Source organism: Saccostrea echinata, unplaced genomic scaffold, assembly GCF_033153115.1.
Source record: "Saccostrea echinata isolate AGI-Se365-2 ecotype Australia unplaced genomic scaffold, CSIRO_AGI_Sech_v1 ptg000040l, whole genome shotgun sequence".
NCBI classification, from domain to species: domain Eukaryota; kingdom Metazoa; phylum Mollusca; class Bivalvia; order Ostreida; family Ostreidae; genus Saccostrea; species Saccostrea echinata.
This window is the reverse complement of record NW_026889789.1, coordinates 4,458,142-4,475,095: the sequence shown is the minus strand read 5'-3', so window position 1 is coordinate 4,475,095 and position 16,954 is coordinate 4,458,142. Positions and strand designations below refer to the sequence as shown.

The 16,954-nt window shown below is 36.4% G+C and overlaps 2 protein-coding genes across 2 annotated transcripts in view; one reads left to right on the top strand and one right to left on the bottom strand.

Moving 5' to 3' along the window:
* Positions 1–3,108, bottom strand: part of LOC133200528 (uncharacterized) — a 57,996-nt gene extending 54,888 nt beyond the window's left edge. The window contains exons 1-4 of the mRNA XM_061336315.1: positions 3,105–3,108; positions 2,707–2,760; positions 1,446–1,916; positions 884–1,114 (exon numbers count right to left, since the gene is read on the bottom strand). Of these exons, the coding sequence (XP_061192299.1) occupies positions 884–1,114; positions 1,446–1,916; positions 2,707–2,760; positions 3,105–3,108 (760 nt within the window). The remainder of the gene's footprint in view (positions 1–883; positions 1,115–1,445; positions 1,917–2,706; positions 2,761–3,104) is intronic.
* A 10,847-nt stretch (positions 3,109–13,955) lies between these two features.
* LOC133200527 (uncharacterized) lies at positions 13,956–14,630 on the top strand. Its single transcript, XM_061336313.1, has one exon. It carries the CDS (start codon positions 13,956–13,958, stop codon positions 14,628–14,630), a length of 675 nt encoding a protein of 224 aa, XP_061192297.1.
* The last annotated feature ends 2,324 nt before the right edge of the window (positions 14,631–16,954 follow it).

Genomic DNA, 16,954 nt, shown 5'->3' with positions numbered 1-16,954 from the left:
GCTTTGTATTACTTTCAAGCGCATCGTTGGTCTAGGGGTATGATTTTCGCTTTTGATGCGAGAGCTAGTCCCGGTTTCAAATCCCGGAGGATTCAGTATTTTTTTTCGATATATACTAAATGATAGTATTCAACATATGAAATGAACAAGTTATGATCTCTGGCATGTACAAACCTTCTCATAAAATCATTATTACAGTGTGAAAAATATCTTATATAAAAAGAATTCTCTGTACACATTTTAAAGAATATATGTATTATGCAATCAGGTCTTTGTATCCATATTGGCATTTTTTATTTGCTTCAGTATATACACTTAATAATTCTGCAAATCCAGGGGGAAGGGGGTACGACCTCCCCCCCCCCCCCCCCCTTCTTAGATCTGCGCATGTTCTTCCTTTTTTTTAAGCGGTGGACACAAATTTTCTGAATTTGTTGAAAACATACCCACTTTATGCTTGTGCCCCTTCCATATAATAACATTTGCTGACCCTTTTTTGCTTGTAAAGGAATTTTGGCTTGGTTGTGCCCCCCCCCCTCCCCAAAATATATGAAATTGCTAAATTGTTCAATTACCACTGAATTAAATTTTGAGGGAGAATCATTGTTACTTAAATGGGTTTGCCCTGACAGCTGTATTTGAAGGAAAATCCATGCTAGTTTTTTTTTTTTTTAAATATGCATTTTTTAATAGCTTTTCTATGATTATTCGTGAAGGAAGTTAATTTTGCGATCATTCCTGTCGTTATTCTTAAAATTATGCCAAAGGAATTCAAATTAATATAGTTGGAAAAAATGCATTCCACCTTTTTATTATGTGACATTATTAATACCAAAAAAAAGAAATTTAATTTTTTTTACAACGCAAAATGTTTTCTTCTTACTTGGTTTATTACAAGATTTGTTGTCGATGATGTAAATGTCATTGTGTGGATGGAGGCCTATACAGGATCTCACGATGTCAGGTCTCCCGTATCTCCAGAGCCATGTCACGTGATCTACACTGTCCTGTGATCTTCCTCTGTAATGGACAGCCTCCCGTCTTTCTCTTAGATCCATTAGAAATTCTTCGCGTTCATCTCTGTTGCTCTTTACGTTATGTTCTGGAATATTCACTGTAGAAAAAAGAAGAATATTGTCTAATAAACATTACACTTTAATACCTTTATACAAGTGGAGATACAACTAAAAATATGGATTTATTAAACACATTCGATCATGCAGTTATTTATATAACTATTATTCTTTTAAACAGTTTAACTTGTAGTATTAAATGAGATTAATGAAGAAAAAAAGATATATACCAAGAAATAAAATAAGAACTTAAAGTAAATGTTTCTACTTATAACTCCATCATTCTTCAAAATGTATAATACAATCATTAAACATTCATTCTGAAAGAAGGACAAGAATAAATTTAAATACAATTATTTTACATTGACTTACATATCTGGTATATCTCATCATATATATTCGTGTCCTCCATGATGACGTGAGTCAGTATGTTCATCTGTAGTCGGAGTATCAGTAAGGAATCACAGCCAAAATTACGTACACACTTCTCTCCAGGTTTTCTGTTGTATTCCCATGATCTCAGGTACACACGGGCTGTATCATAACTACTGTACCAGAATGGTATAATACTGTTTTTTGATTTTATCCTATACATTGTCTCATCCTTTGTGTCCTTGGTGATCTTGTCCTGATCTTCCCAAAGGTAATCACGTGACTTCAGTCTGTCCAGAGTCTGCTGTGCTTCCTCACTTGTTACAGGATTATATTTACGGTACACTAACTGCAGTATCTCATTAAGCATGTCCAGCCACTCTGTGTCGGTGAAGTCAGGAGGGCCGGAGTCAGAACACAGAAAACAGAATAACACGGACACCTCGTCATCAGTCAGTGTGGAGAACTTATCTACAAAATGTATCGAGTTATAACTTATATAGTAACTCTGCATATAAGTTATTAAAATAGTTAAAAATACATTACATTCATTGTCATTACAATGGTAATTTTTTTTACTGTTCCCGATTAATCATACTTATGAAAGCATCATTTTACAGTATAAAACCTTAAAATAAGAGAGTTTAATAACTATTGTGCAGACAAGGTAAAACTGTAAGGTGTTCCTTAGAACAAAAAAAAAAAAAAAAAAAGAAGAAGAAAAAGAAGAAAAAACTACACGATGTTTCATGTCTTTGTCTAAAGTTTATCTTATAATCAAAAAATTTCATTCCACCATTATCTCATGTCTTTGTTTTAGATATGGATTTGTTTAATCCATATGAATAAATTAAAATGGCTTTTAAAAGTTCCCAAATATCAAAAGACAACGAATTACATCGAAATATTAGACTGAATGATGAACTAAATGTTCTGAATAACACAGATTTCATGCATTTATATTTACCGTCTAAGCTATATATCGAAACCGGTTTTAATTAAATTACGATTTCCATCACATAACGCACCGAATGCTTTTTTTTGGGGGAGGAGGGGGGTTTAAGGGGGGTACTTAATAGGATAGGGGGCAGTGCAAACTTTTTGAGACTTGACTTGACTTTCAACTGCTAAAGGTTACAAACACTAAATGGATTTGACTGAAGATGCTATAATTTTTCTCTTGGGTACGTAGGATAAACAAACATGTAAAAATAAAAAAAAATGTACGTTATAATTTCTTTTAAAAAGTACATGTACCTACCAGATAGCTTTGTCTTCCATAGAAAGTAATCTCCCAAATAAAAGGCTTCGTAATCTAAAAGAAGGAAAGACATAATGCTTGTCAGAATATTTAAAACAAACATCAATTAGACAATTTTAATAGCCCTATTACCATTTTGTGATACATGTATATATTTTTAAGATAAATATTTATCAATCGTTATCACAGGACAATCTCAGCATACACACAATGCTTTACAGAAATAACTATGTTGGTTAAGCTAAGGTTCTCTATCTCAGTGCATGTAATAAGTTAATAACCTAGTTCATTTTAAAACCATAAAGATAAATATATACTGCAACAGATTGGGAAAAAGACATCTTCAGACATAATTTTTCAGAGGTTTGAGCTTGTAGACAGGACAGCCCAACCCATACCCATTTCCTGGATACATTTTTTATTTTCGGGGGGGGGGGGGGGGGGGGGACGTACACTGTTTTACGTGTGAAGACAACAATAAATTAGAATAAACATTTGTATTAAAGATAAAGAGAAGATATGTTTACTACTTGCTTACACTAGACCGGGACATTGTGCCTAAAAACAAATAATGTACCTACATGTACCTTTGCTTTATGTCACCATAATACAAAATCATAGATATGAGCAGTTCCGGAAGGGGGGGGGGGGCTTGTAACCCCCCCCCCCCCAATACAACTCTGAAAATTATTGACAAGCAAAAACAAAAAAAGACCGATCCAAACCATTAGATGTAATTAGTGTAGTCGGCCGGGGGTGGGGGGAAGATTCTTTTTTAGGGAGGGTCCACATCATTTAAAACAAACAGTCCAATCTGAAATTTTTGAGAAACTGAAAGTCTATCCATACCTTTAAAAATCATATTTTGGCCGGGGGGGGGGGGGGGGGGAGGTTGTGTTTGAGCATATTCCATTCACTTTTCACTTCCTAAACTTCATATATGACTCTTCCGACCAACTTAACAGGGATTCGCGTTCTCCGGCGTGAGGAGAAGGGGCAAAAGCAGTTCTTCAGTTAGTTTACTATGTACATACATAATACCGCAAATTCAAGGAGTATATGTGTGTGTGTGTAGGGGGGGGGGTGTTAGAACCCCCTTCCCCTCTACCCGACTCACCTCTAGATCCGCGCATAGAGGAGTTGAGCTAGTCATTTTCTTTCACATAAATAATTTACATCCCTTACAATTTTTCCAGGGATCCAGGTTTTGTAATGGGTCCAAGGTAATCTTTTCTTACTTAACTATATATGTTTAAAAACTTTGAAAATTACGGATTTCACATTCCAAAAATGAGACACAACATACATCCTTAATTCATTGAGTATATATATATATATATATATATATATATATATTTATATATATATATATATATATATATATATAGATAGATAGATAGATAGATAGATAGATAGATAGATATCTGTTCCTCACACAGATGTATTTATATAAGTAAGGAAACGCAAGCTAGTGAGACGTAATATAGTGCATCTTTGCATCTGCATCTTAATATTGAGAATTAAACACAATTAAGTTATTTTCAGGAAGCATTAGGATCACTTAAGGAAAAAAATAGAGTTTTTTTTTTTTAATTAACGAGACACATTAGAAATGCAGCGAACAGTATACGGAGAAGGAGGGAAGCAGGGCTTGAAAAAAGCTCTACTTATTTTTTTTTAACAAGATGATTGCAGCACAAAAGGTGTCATTTTCCGCATGTTGATTCCAAGTAATTCGTGCATACATACATTCACTCCAAAAAAAAAAAAAAAAAAAAAAAAAAAAAAAAAAAAAAAAAAAAATATATATATATATATATATATATATATATATATATATATATATATATATATATATATATATATTATATATATACTAGACTTTGACCCGTGCGTGAAAGGGTTGACATTGTTATGGATGCATCCATGTGCATGTTGGACATTTACTAAATAGATACATTGACACATTCATATTGTAAGGTACTTTTGAAATAAACAATGAATGTGAATATAATTCTTTTTTTTTTTTTTTTTTTTTTTTTTTTTTTTTGCAAAATTGTTGCGTAACGGCGTAGCGCAGAATGGTTTTGATCCCCAGTTAGCTATAAATCAAGTCATGAGTTCGAATCACGCCGGAGCTTACATGAATTTCACCTTTCCAAACAAATTTAATAAAAGAAATTATGATATTTATTGAAAATATGACAACAACAAAGAGTTGAGCACTGCTGATACATATCAAGCAAAGTAATGAAAATAAAGAAATGTGCTAAGCTGGTATTTTTACACAATCAGTTATTAAACTAAAGGTGTAAAACAATTTTATAACAATTTTAACACTGCAGGTCTCAACTTCTCAACTTGTTCAAAATATGACCTCAACAATAAAAGAGTTAAGCACTGCTAATACATATACTTTATACTATGTACACGGGTGTTGCTAAAACGCGGAACGGAAAACGGAACGGAAAGCGGAACGGAACGGAAAACGGAAAATATGATACCAGTTTAAAGCCCTTGAAAAATACAAATTATACCAAAAACGATATAAATTATATGTGTTGTTCATATTTAACCTTGATTATCAAGAAAGAGTTGATCTCTTCATGGATACCGGTATTCTCATATGAAGTTTCCAGTACAAAAACAAAGCATAGGGTACGGAAAACATACAATATATACACGTGGTATATATAAAACGTTGTGGTGAGATATGAGTGAATTAACTTTATAAAAGACCACTCTGATCAACATGAATAGCCAGTATTCGATATTTATATGTGCGAACACAACATAATTTTCGATGCACAGGCACCTAAAGCGCGAATAACCATGATATCGTACAACTCTGCATCCCCACCCACCCCCATCCCCCGTATTTGGCCAAATTGTAAAACTGGAAAACAGCACTGACCGATTGCACAGAATAACATAAAAATTGCTATGATGGAGAAATCACACATCGTAATTTATATATTATTTGGTAGGGAGGGGGATGATGCATAGATGTAGCCTACGTTGTCCTCGCTTCAAGTGCCTGAGGGTGGATAGCGTGGATTCAGGATATTTTTAGGGATGGGTGGGTTAATGTGTACTTTTCCCATCAACTTCACAGGGGTCCGTGATTTTTTTTGGAGGGGGGGGGGGAAGGTCATTTTTATTAATAAATATTTACTTTACAATGTATAAGTAATAACTCCGCAAATTTCAGGGAGTCCGAACCCCATCCCGAACGCACTCTAGATCCGCACATGCCTGTAGCTTTAATAAGCATGTCTTCTATTCTTTCCTTAATGTCAGTGATCGTTGTCTGGAACACAAATGTGTACATAATTATTCTCTTTCTCTGCCAACCCCCCCCCCCTTCCCTGTTTTAAAACATTGCCTGTTTCATAATAAATGATAAAAAAAGAAGAGTTTTGTCTTTGGTGAATAAGCTTTAAAAATTAGATTTGGACAAGTGATGAATGAGTATTAGATAGATACTTGGGCTGTGTGTCTAATTAGTATGTATTTCATTGACCACCGCATGTAGTTCTTGGGGGGGGGGGGGGGGGGGGGGAGTCATGAATAAATTACATTGTTATGTTATTTTTTTAATGAAATATAAACTATATGATAAAAAATACTGGTTCCTGTCTGATCTATATATGCTTGAAGTAAATAATTTGATATAAGATTTTCCGTTTTCCGTTCCGTTTTCCGTTCCGCGTTTTAGCAACACCCTATATACACAGGTAATAGACATGTGTATAATCTGTAAAAGCAGAGATGAAAATGGACAGATGTGTTATACTGGTATTTTTACACAATTTAGCAGATGTGAAGCAGAACAGATTATCTTGCAAATGCCCGCCTCCCCCCCCCCCCCCCCCCCAAAAAAAAAACATACTGGTTGTTCAAGAGATCATAATAAAAATTAAGAATATCAAATGTACTAAGTCTTTATATATGATATAAGAAAATGCTCTCATATCTGTCTGTTTCGATGAAAATTAATAAACACAAAGGCATACATAAAAGACGGGAGGTAGTGTTGTTGACAACATGGCTATAGGATTTGACTGGTTATACCTGGGCCCCAGGTAACTCAGGGGGTGTTCAACGTATTGTTGACAGACCAGGGTCAGAGGTCATTTCATGTATTTACATAACAAAGCTATAAGCCTACAATAATGCTATTAATTTCAATACGCTCTCCTAAGAAATATAATGTGAATTTTTTGCATGGAATCAAATATTTCTTTGCCCTTAGTTTATGTTTCATATTTACCGCGTTATTAATCTCAGCAGTGAAGGTAATAGTAAACATGGCGAACAAATTCAAGTTGCAATCATTTAGACGGATTTCAAATTGAAAACATCGGTTATATTGACGTTATTTTATTATTTCGATTTATTTCAAAGTTAAGAAATGAAAAAATAATGTTATTGTAATTTTTGGCAGAAAAAGAATGCCTACTTCACTAAGATGTGATTCTAGCTGGATTTGTAACACCCCCCCCCTCCTTTCCCCTAAAAAAGCATAGAAGAAAGGAAGGATAAAATAAAATCGGGTAGTTACATTAATATTGCTCCTACGATCATGAGCTTTTTGCCTCCGTTGAGATGGCCAGAGACATAAATAACATACATGTATAATAAATGTGTCTCCGAGATGGCGAATGATTACCCACGTAGATAAACTCAGAAACGATAATACAAATACATGTACGTGTAAATTTCATTGGAAATTTGCAATATATTCTGTTCATATATATTTATGATTTCTTATTAGAGAAATTATAAAATAACAAATATACATCTACTTAGTAGTTACTTTTGTCTTCTCTGATTTGAACACCGTGATTTAGCGTGAATGTAATACGCAAGATTGTAAAATCCAAAAAATCCATATGATTTCCGGAATTTTTTGAGGAATTTTCGTTGATTAATAATTAACGAAGCTTAATTGAGAAAAAATAAAAACAAATTGGTAATCTTCAAGTGCCAATGATGTTTAAAATATATAAAACAAAAGACAGTACTCTTCCGATTTATCGGTATTAAAGGCCAAAAATTCGAGTCTATAATTTTAATATAGTAGTGTAATGGTTATTGGAAACTGAAAACGCAAAGATGACCCAGATGTAAGGTTAGAATGGAATAACCTGTCCTCCCTTAAGCTTAAAGTAGACTAGTCCAAAGGTATAAATAAGACTGCATTGAGAGATTCAGAGTCTTTTTGGGGAATGCAGAGCTGCAGTTAAGTAGAAGCAGGAGAAATATTTGGGTAAGAATAACGGATAAGAGAAAAGGAAAATAAAAGAAATAGATTTGCACCAGTGATAAGAATCTCGGGGAATTGAGGCGAGATACTGGGGGCTGTAGATCTGTATAAGAACGAAACTCCTAGTATCCGCTATCAATAGGAACCTGGGGCAAGGTTCACGGTGCTAAGTCTAACAGTTACCAAGTCATAAGAATTCATCCCACATTATATATTCTTTGATTAAATATAAAAGAAAAACCCAGATAGGTTTAAGAAAAATTATTATACTGTACGTAGTCAAATTATTAGATCATAAACTCAGGTAGAGTAAGAGAAAAATTCATCCCCTGAGAACCCAACGCAGGGGTACACGTTACATTTTGGTGGCAGCCGGTAAGGGGATAGAAGTTAATAAGACAAAATTACTAGGTACCAGGTCCAGTTTACCAAGTGCTATTTACGAGGTTCAGTGGTACCAGGTACGCAGAGCCAGGTACGGTGTTACCAAGGACATTTTACCAAGTACAGTTTACCAGGTCCAGTATAACCAGGTACAGAGAGCCAAGCGCGCTGTTAACAAGTACTGCTTACCAGGTCCAGTGTTACTGGGGCAGAGCGCCAAGTAGTGTGACAAGGTTTTTATATACTGGGTTCAGTGTACTTTTCATTAATAATAGAAGGAGAAATCCGTAGGTCCATTAGAGAAAAGTAAGATGTCTGATAAAGAAGCGGATCTTTTGGCCGACCTAAGTGCTATAGACGCCATGCGAGAGAAACTAAGGGAATCTCTAGACAGAATGAAGTCTACACCAAAGACATCTACAAATCCAGCAAGGATACCGGATTCGGGAGTAGATATTAGATACAGGCCATTTGAATCTAGTTTAGATGAATTAACATCTAAATACACGAACACTTTGGACAGGGAAAAAGGTGCAACAGGTGGCAAAGAGGACTATAGGTACTTGATGTCCCCTAAGCCAAGTTATACATTGTATGAGGAAGAAGAAAATGAAGGTAGAGGAACATTTACTTCTGGGGGACCAAACAAGTATGAAGTATCAGGACAAGTTAAGCGAACAACTCTCCCTAAATTGATTCCAACAACAGGATTGCCTTGGAATACTAGGGGATATGCTGCTCCGTCAACAACGACAAATGTGACTTGGTCAGACAGCCGAAATGCGGGTACTGGCTCATTTTCTGTTCAACAGCCAAAATCCAGTATAGAGAGTGCAACAAATAAAAGCACGGAATATACTATGGGTAAAACAGTGATGAAACCAGCGACATATGATGGAGTAGGATCTTGGATTGACTACAAGGCACACTTTGAGGCCTGTTGTGATATCAATATGTGGAGCGCTCGACAGAAAAGTTTGTACTTGGCAGCTTCGTTAAGAGGACAGGCTCAAACTGTGCTAGGAAATATGAACCCAAGTACAGCCTGTACATATGAGGATTTATGCGATGCCTTAGAGGCCAGGTTCGCACCGGCAAACCAAACTGAGTTATATAGAGCAATGCTGAAGGAGAAAAGACAGAAACCCACAGAAACTTTGCCAGAGTTAGGTGAAAGTATTCGCCGATTAACTCACTTGGCCTACCCAACTGCTCCCCGTGAAGTAACAAAAATGATTGCCAAAGACCAGTTTGTCGATGCACTAACAGACTTTGACATGAGACTCCGTATTCAACAATCTCGACCAAAGTCACTTAATGATGCGGTGCGACTAGCAGTCGAAATTGAAGCATTTTGCAGAGCAGAAAGGCAACGAAGACATGACGTTGGGTTTGCAAGGAATGCCACAAGGGATCAAGAAAATAAAAATGTGAATCATGATGATGGCAGTGTAAGAGAAGAATTTAAGAAGCTTAGGGATGAGTTACACATATCTTTAAGAAAATTAGAAAACAAAATCGAAAACCTTTCAAAAGAGGAAATCTATAAACAATCCGAAAATACTGAACCACAATCACCTGCTTTTCCGTACAAATGCCATCATTGTGGGAAACGTGGACATAAAATCAAAGATTGCTTTTTGAGAAACAAATCTAACCCAGTCCCGGTACCAGTGCCAGGAAGCACACCCAGGGCGAAGAACAATGCAAATGTGGAACGGTCACCACAGGGGAAAAGAGATACAATCAAGTCTAGTACAGCTAAGGTTAAACATGCAAAAACAGGTCTAGAATCAGGTCTTTTCATAAAAGCTCATGTAAGCCTCGTACCTTGTAATCTACTGGTTGATACTGGGGCAACACTTACTATTTTTGCTGAAAGAATGTATGATGAAATGGTAAAGTCAGTTAATATTCCCCTGGAAACGGTATCACAGAACATAGTAGCGGCTGATGGAACTCCATTAAAAGTAAAGGGACGAGGTAACTTTTTAATTAAGTTAGGAGACCACGAGTTTGACTGCCAAGCTGTCGTGGCAAACATTAAAGCAGATGGAATTCTAGGTTTGGATTTCCTTCGATCAAGTCAATGTTTAGTGGATATAGCTCGTACTAAAATGTTTGCATCTGGCGTTGAACATGATCTGCATTTACAGGGGCAAATAGGTTGTTTTCGTGTTAGTCTGGAGGAAAATATAACAATTCCTCCTAGAAGTGAGATGATTTGTTCTGGACAGTTGTTATCATCTCCAGGAATAAAAGTACAAGGACCTCTACTTATAGAGCCTATCAAAAAGTTTGATACCGGCGGTAAAGCGCTAATAGCTAGAACCTTGGTTGATCCAGCTAAAAATGTCACAGTGCGTTTAATGAATATATCAGAACAGATTCAAACAATTTACAAAAATACAGTTGTCGGGGTGACTTCGCCAGTGGACGTAGTTAAATCTGAGGATGAAAATATTGTTAGCACAGTAACGCTAAATGAAAAGATAGAAAACATCCCAGATCATTTAAATGAGTTGTACACAGAAACAACTAAGGGCCTCACAGCAGAAAAGGCATCCAAAATTAAAACATCTTTAATAAAGTTTCAGCACCTATTCTCTAAGGCCAAAGATGATTTTGGTAGAACCTCGTTAACAAAGCATAAGATCAATACAGAAGGTGCCAGACCAACCAAGCAGCCTCCTAGGAGATTGCCACATCATGCGGCAGAATTTGTTGACAAGGAAGTAGAAAATATGATCAGAAAAGGCATTGTCGGACCTTCTTCCAGTCCTTGGGCTGCCGGGGTGGTTCTGGTGGAAAAGAAAGATGGTACCAAGAGATTCTGTGTAGACTATAGATCTCTCAATAGTAAGACTGTGAAAGATGCCTATCCTTTGCCACGAATCGATGACTCGCTTGATCGTCTACAAGGAGCTATCTGGTTTTGCACCTTAGACCTTCATTCGGGGTATTGGCAAGTGGAGATGGATGAGGCTGATAAACCTAAGACAGCTTTTGTCACAAGAAATGGCCTATTTCAATTTTCAGTAATGCCCTTTGGACTTTGTAACAGTCCAGCAACTTTTGAGAGACTGATGGAGACGGTTCTTGCTGGGTTAAATTTTAAGATATGTTTAGTGTATATAGACGATATTATTGTCTTTGGAAGCACTTTTGATGAGACACTTCAAAATCTGGAGCAAGTTTTCGAGAAATTACACCAGGCAGGGCTAAAGTTGAAACCTTCTAAATGTACCTTGTTTAAGAAAGAGGTTTTGCTTTTGGGATATCGTGTTTCAGGACATGGCGTTCATACCGACCCTCAGAAAATAGCAGTGGTAAAAGACTGGCCTGTTCCCATAGATGCAAGCGAAGTGCGTTCGTTTGTGGGTCTTTGCAGTTATTACAGGAGATTTATTGCAGGTTTCTCCTCACTAGCTAAACCATTATTTAGGTTAACTGAGAAAGGCCGAGTTTTCAATTGGACATTGGAGTGTCAGGAGGCTTTCGAAAAGCTTAAGCACCATTTAGTCACTGCTCCCATTCTTGCACATCCTGACTTCTCATTGCCTTTTATTTTAGACACAGACGCAAGTCAAGTGGGTCTCGGTGCAGTCCTTTCTCAGGAAATAGATAGTGAAGTTAGAGTAATATCTTATGCAATTAGAGTTATATCTTATGCAAGTAGGACTCTATCAAAAAGTGAGCGGAAATACTGTATAACTAGAAAGGAGCTGTTGGCAGTAGTATTTGCCTGTAAACACTTTCGGCATTACTTGTATGGCCATAAGACAATTGTGTACACTGACCATAGTGCATTGAAATGGCTCATGAATTTTAAAGACCCCCAAGGACAGGTGGCCAGATGGATCGAATTTCTAGGTACTTATGATCTAGAAATACGACACAGACCGGGTCCAAAGCATGGGAATGCAGACAGTCTCAGTCGATACCCCTGTCGTCAATGTGGATATAAGGGAAATGATCAGGATGATGATCCTAAAACAGAAACCGTTCAGGCAGTTGAGAAAACATTGGCTGGAGACGGACTTACGATTGAAGAACTCCAAGAGCAAGATTCAGACAAAGCAAAAATAAAGAGCTGGGTGTCATCTCAGAAGCGGCCAGAGTTTGCAGAAATAAAGGCTGAAAGTAATGTTGTAAAGTCGCTATGGTCACAATGGAATACATTGGAGATCAATAATGACGTACTGTTTAGAAAGTGGATAGGTGATAGAAAAGAGTTTCACCAAATTTTGGTCCCCTTGTCTGAAAGAAAGGAGATTTTAAGACAGTGTCATGATGCTCGAACTGCGGGTCATCTTGGGGTAACAAAGACCTTGGCCAGAATACGAGAAAAATTCTATTGGGTTGGATTGCAGAATGATGTCCGTAGCTATGTGACTGGGTGTCCACAATGCAGAAAACGAAAATCTCGTTCTGCTGGAAAATCATACATGCAGTTAGATCAAACTGGGTTTCCCTTAGAACGAGTAGCCACAGATATTATGGGGCCACTACCCGAAACCGAGAAAGGTCACAAGTATATTTTAGTCATATCTGACTACTTTACTAAGTGGACAGAGGCCTTTCCTCTGAAAAACATAGAAGCACGGACAGTTGCTGAAGTCATAGTAGAACAGTTTGTTACCAAGCTTGGTATCCCAGAAATAATACACAGTGACCAGGGCAGACAGTACGAAAGCAAGCTGTTCAAAGACATGTGTGAAATGTTGGGAATAAGAAAAACTCGAACTACTGCTTTCCATCCAAAGTCAGATGGAATGGTGGAAAGATTTAATAATACTTTAGCAACAATGCTGAGTGCCTATGTGTCTGACCACCAACAAGATTGGGATAGAAACCTTCCGTATGTGCTTATGGCCTACCGTTCCTCTGTGCATGAAAGCACAGGCTATACTCCGAATATGCTTATGTTTAGACGCGAGGTAGCTACCCCGCTAGATATCATGTATGAATTACCGAATAGTATGAAGCCAAGCAAAGTACATGATTATGTATGGAAACTTCGGGAAACGCTGGAAGAGGCATATAAGTATACCCGTCAGATTAGCCAGCAGTCTATGCTTAGACAGAAGAAGTATCACGATCAAAATATTATCAGTAAGAGTTTTGAGGTTGATGATAAAGTGCTAGTGTTTTTCCCACAAAGAAATGTAGGGAAGTCTCCCAAATTGATGAGTTTTTGGTATGGCCCTTACATTATCGTTGAAAAGCATACTGATGTTACATTCAAAATTAGAAAAGAAAACGATACCAAGACTCTCATTGTACATATTGACAGGTTAAGACATTATGGGACTCAGGTCCTGGGTAATGAAATACCGCAGTCTGAAGATGATCACCAAGTAGTGCAAGATGAAAGTCAGACTGATGAACTTCAGAATGATGAACCTGAACTAGATATGCTTGGTAATTCAGAACTGAATGAATTAGAATTGTCATACGCCAATCGTAGACAACGCACTAGGCCTAAATGGCACACTGATTATGAGTTTGATTATACAATTTAACTTTCAGTACAGTGTTTTAAGAATTATCAATTATTTTCAGATTAAAAAAAAAAGGGGAAGAAAGAAAAGATATGCCATTGACCAAAGTGACTCCCAGGAAGCCTGGGTTTCTATGCTCTATTTGCTTGCTTCGCCTTCCTTCTGAAGAGGAATGGAGAGATCACTTGCTAGCATGTGGAATGGCTGATAATAATCGACGAAAATATGAATGCGAATTATGTGATCAAGCTTTTAGTAAGAAAATTATCTTAACCAGGCATGTGAAACGCTTGCATAAGGAACAAGAGATCTCAGAATTACAAGAAAAGAGGCAGATTCGAGATTCGGCAGTGGAATCACTTATAGAAGAGGATTGGCTAGAAGATCCAGGAGAACTAATTTTTGAAGAAACCAACATTGAGTTAGGTAGAACTCAGAAAAAAAGAACTGCCCCGCGTTTGCCAGGTATAAAAAGAAAAACAACAGACAGAGTGAACCAAGTAGTTGAGGAAGAAATAATAAAAGACAAGGATGCGAATGAAGACGAAGCAACTAGAAGTAGACCAGACCAGGAGGCACCTGTGGAGAATCTGCATTGCTCCTGTTGCAAGAAACAAGTTGAGACAGTGGAAGTAGCTACACAGGCCAACATTCATGTTGAAGAAGTAAACCAGAGAAGACATAAGAAGATCATACGAGTGATCAGAAAATATCAAGAAAATGGAGAAACCATTGAAAAATTTGAAGAGGACATTTGGTCTGATTAGACTTCCTCATGTACATCAAATCAAACTGACTATGTGTTTGTGTTTCTTTCATTTTTGTAACCAGGTGTTATTTTTACCTTTGATAAATAAACAAACTAAAAAAAAAAAAAATTAAAATTAATAAAACATATAAATATCTAAAAAGAAAACATGCAGGACGCATGAAATCAGAGGCTTGGGTGATGTAATGGTTATTGGAAACTGAAAACGCAAAGATGACCCAGATGTAAGGTTAGAATGGAATAACCTGTCCTCCCTTAAGCTTAAAGTAGACTAGTCCAAAGGTATTAATAAGACTGCATTGAGAGATTCAGAGTCTTTTTGGGGAATGCAGAGCTGCAGTTAAGTAGAAGCAGGAGAAATATTTGGGTAAGAATAACGGATAAGAGAAAAGGAAAATAAAAGAAATAGATTTGCACCAGTGATAAGAATCTCGGGGAATTGAGGCGAGATACTGGGGGCTGTAGATCTGTATAAGAACGAAACTCCTAGTATCCGCTATCAATAGGAACCTGGGGCAAGGTTCACGGTGCTAGGTCTAACAGTTACCAAGTCATAAGAATTCATCCCACATTATATATTCTTTGATTAAATATAATAGAAAAACCCAGATAGGTTTAAGAAAAATTATTATACTGTACATAGTTAAATTATTAGATCATAAACTCAGGTAGAGTAAGAGAAAAATTCATCCCCTGAGAACCCAACGCAGGGGTACACGTTACAGTAGTATAGATATATATATAGTCGCCCGCGTGGCGCAGTGGTTAGAGAGTCTGCTCTAGAGTCGCGAAGTAAGGAGTTGATCCTTACGTCGCGGGTTCGAATCCCACTGTGGAACGTGGAGACCAGTCCATCGGATGAAACCGTATAAACCGAGGTCCCGTGTCGCAGTAGGTGCTGGCACGAAAAAGATCCCTCACTGCTCAATGGCCGTGAGTGCCGAGTATAGGACAAAATTTGCAGCTCTCCACCGGCAAGTGGTGGCGTCTCCATAGTGAAAGAGTGAAAAATTCTCGAGAGGGACGTTAAACAACAAACAAACAAAAACAAACAAAAAAACAAAAAATATATAGCTCTTGTTGCTAAGGAGATGCGTCGTCGGTTATTATTGAGCATTTGGTGCATTGAGCACGATGTTTGTGATGACTTAGGTAATTTTTTTAGCCGTGCGTATGGTGGACTCCAGCGGTTAACGGCTCTCTAGTAACTTCCCAAAGAATTCAACAATATACATTTATAACATATAGAAAAAAATGAAATCATATATTAATTATGGCGTGTTTTAATGCAATCTTAAGATGTGACCGCTAGTAACATCGCATAATGAAACACTATACAGGCACATGCACTTGTCCATTAAAATGGCGGGCAAAAAGATTTGATTTGTATATCTTGTTTCTGAAGATTGATATGTGGATCTTAATCATGCTATCATATTGTCCATGTATTTCACAAAAGCTCCATCGTTTATTGTAAATAATCCAAAAACCTTCAAAATTCGAAAGTAGCAAAAAATACCTAGCAATCAACAGGCAAGTTTCGGAAGTTATTGAAATCGAAGAAAAGCAAAAAAGCTCTACTTTCAATTTCAATGAAAAGCCGACATTGATTTGTTGCAATCTAATTTTGCTTTAAGTTTTTTTAGACGAGTGAGTATTTTGATCAAACGGTAGATTATTTTCGATAATTACGTATATGGAAGATTTTAATATTCTAATACAATGATAAAAATAATGTGATTAATTATCAATATATAAAGACAACATTTTTCAAACATTGTTTATATATATATATATATATATATATATATATATATATATATATATATATATATATATATATATATATATATATATATATACATGTATATTAAAGTCATAACTAGATGGACACATTTTTTTTATTTATTGTAATTTAATTTACTCGTTTACTACCCTACAATAATGAACCTCCTCACTGCAGGGCTTCTGAGTTTCAATAAATTGGTAAATGGTGCATATTTAACAACTCATTAAAATATTTCATTGGCTTTTGAAAAAAAATATCTGTTGTTTAGTTATTTCTTTTTCCTCTTGGGAGATCCCCCTCCCCTCACAAGTCTGTTACAATAACCTCTTCAACTTCGGTGCGAAGGGATTACACTAGTATTCTAACTCACATTGCGTTTACATGTATTCTTTTAAAACAATAGAGTGAAATCAGTCTTTATTTCTAATGTAGATGACTGTACATTTTTGAATTAGCTCTTTCTATATCTTTCTATCTTCTGCGTACTTCCATGAAAGATTTCTATGTTCTTTTTTTCTGTTTTCGCTTATAAT

Coding starts and splice junctions, on each gene's coding strand:
- LOC133200527 (XM_061336313.1), top strand. CDS start 13,956: ATGCCATTGACCAAAGTGACTCCCAGGAAGCCTGGGTTTCTATGCTCT.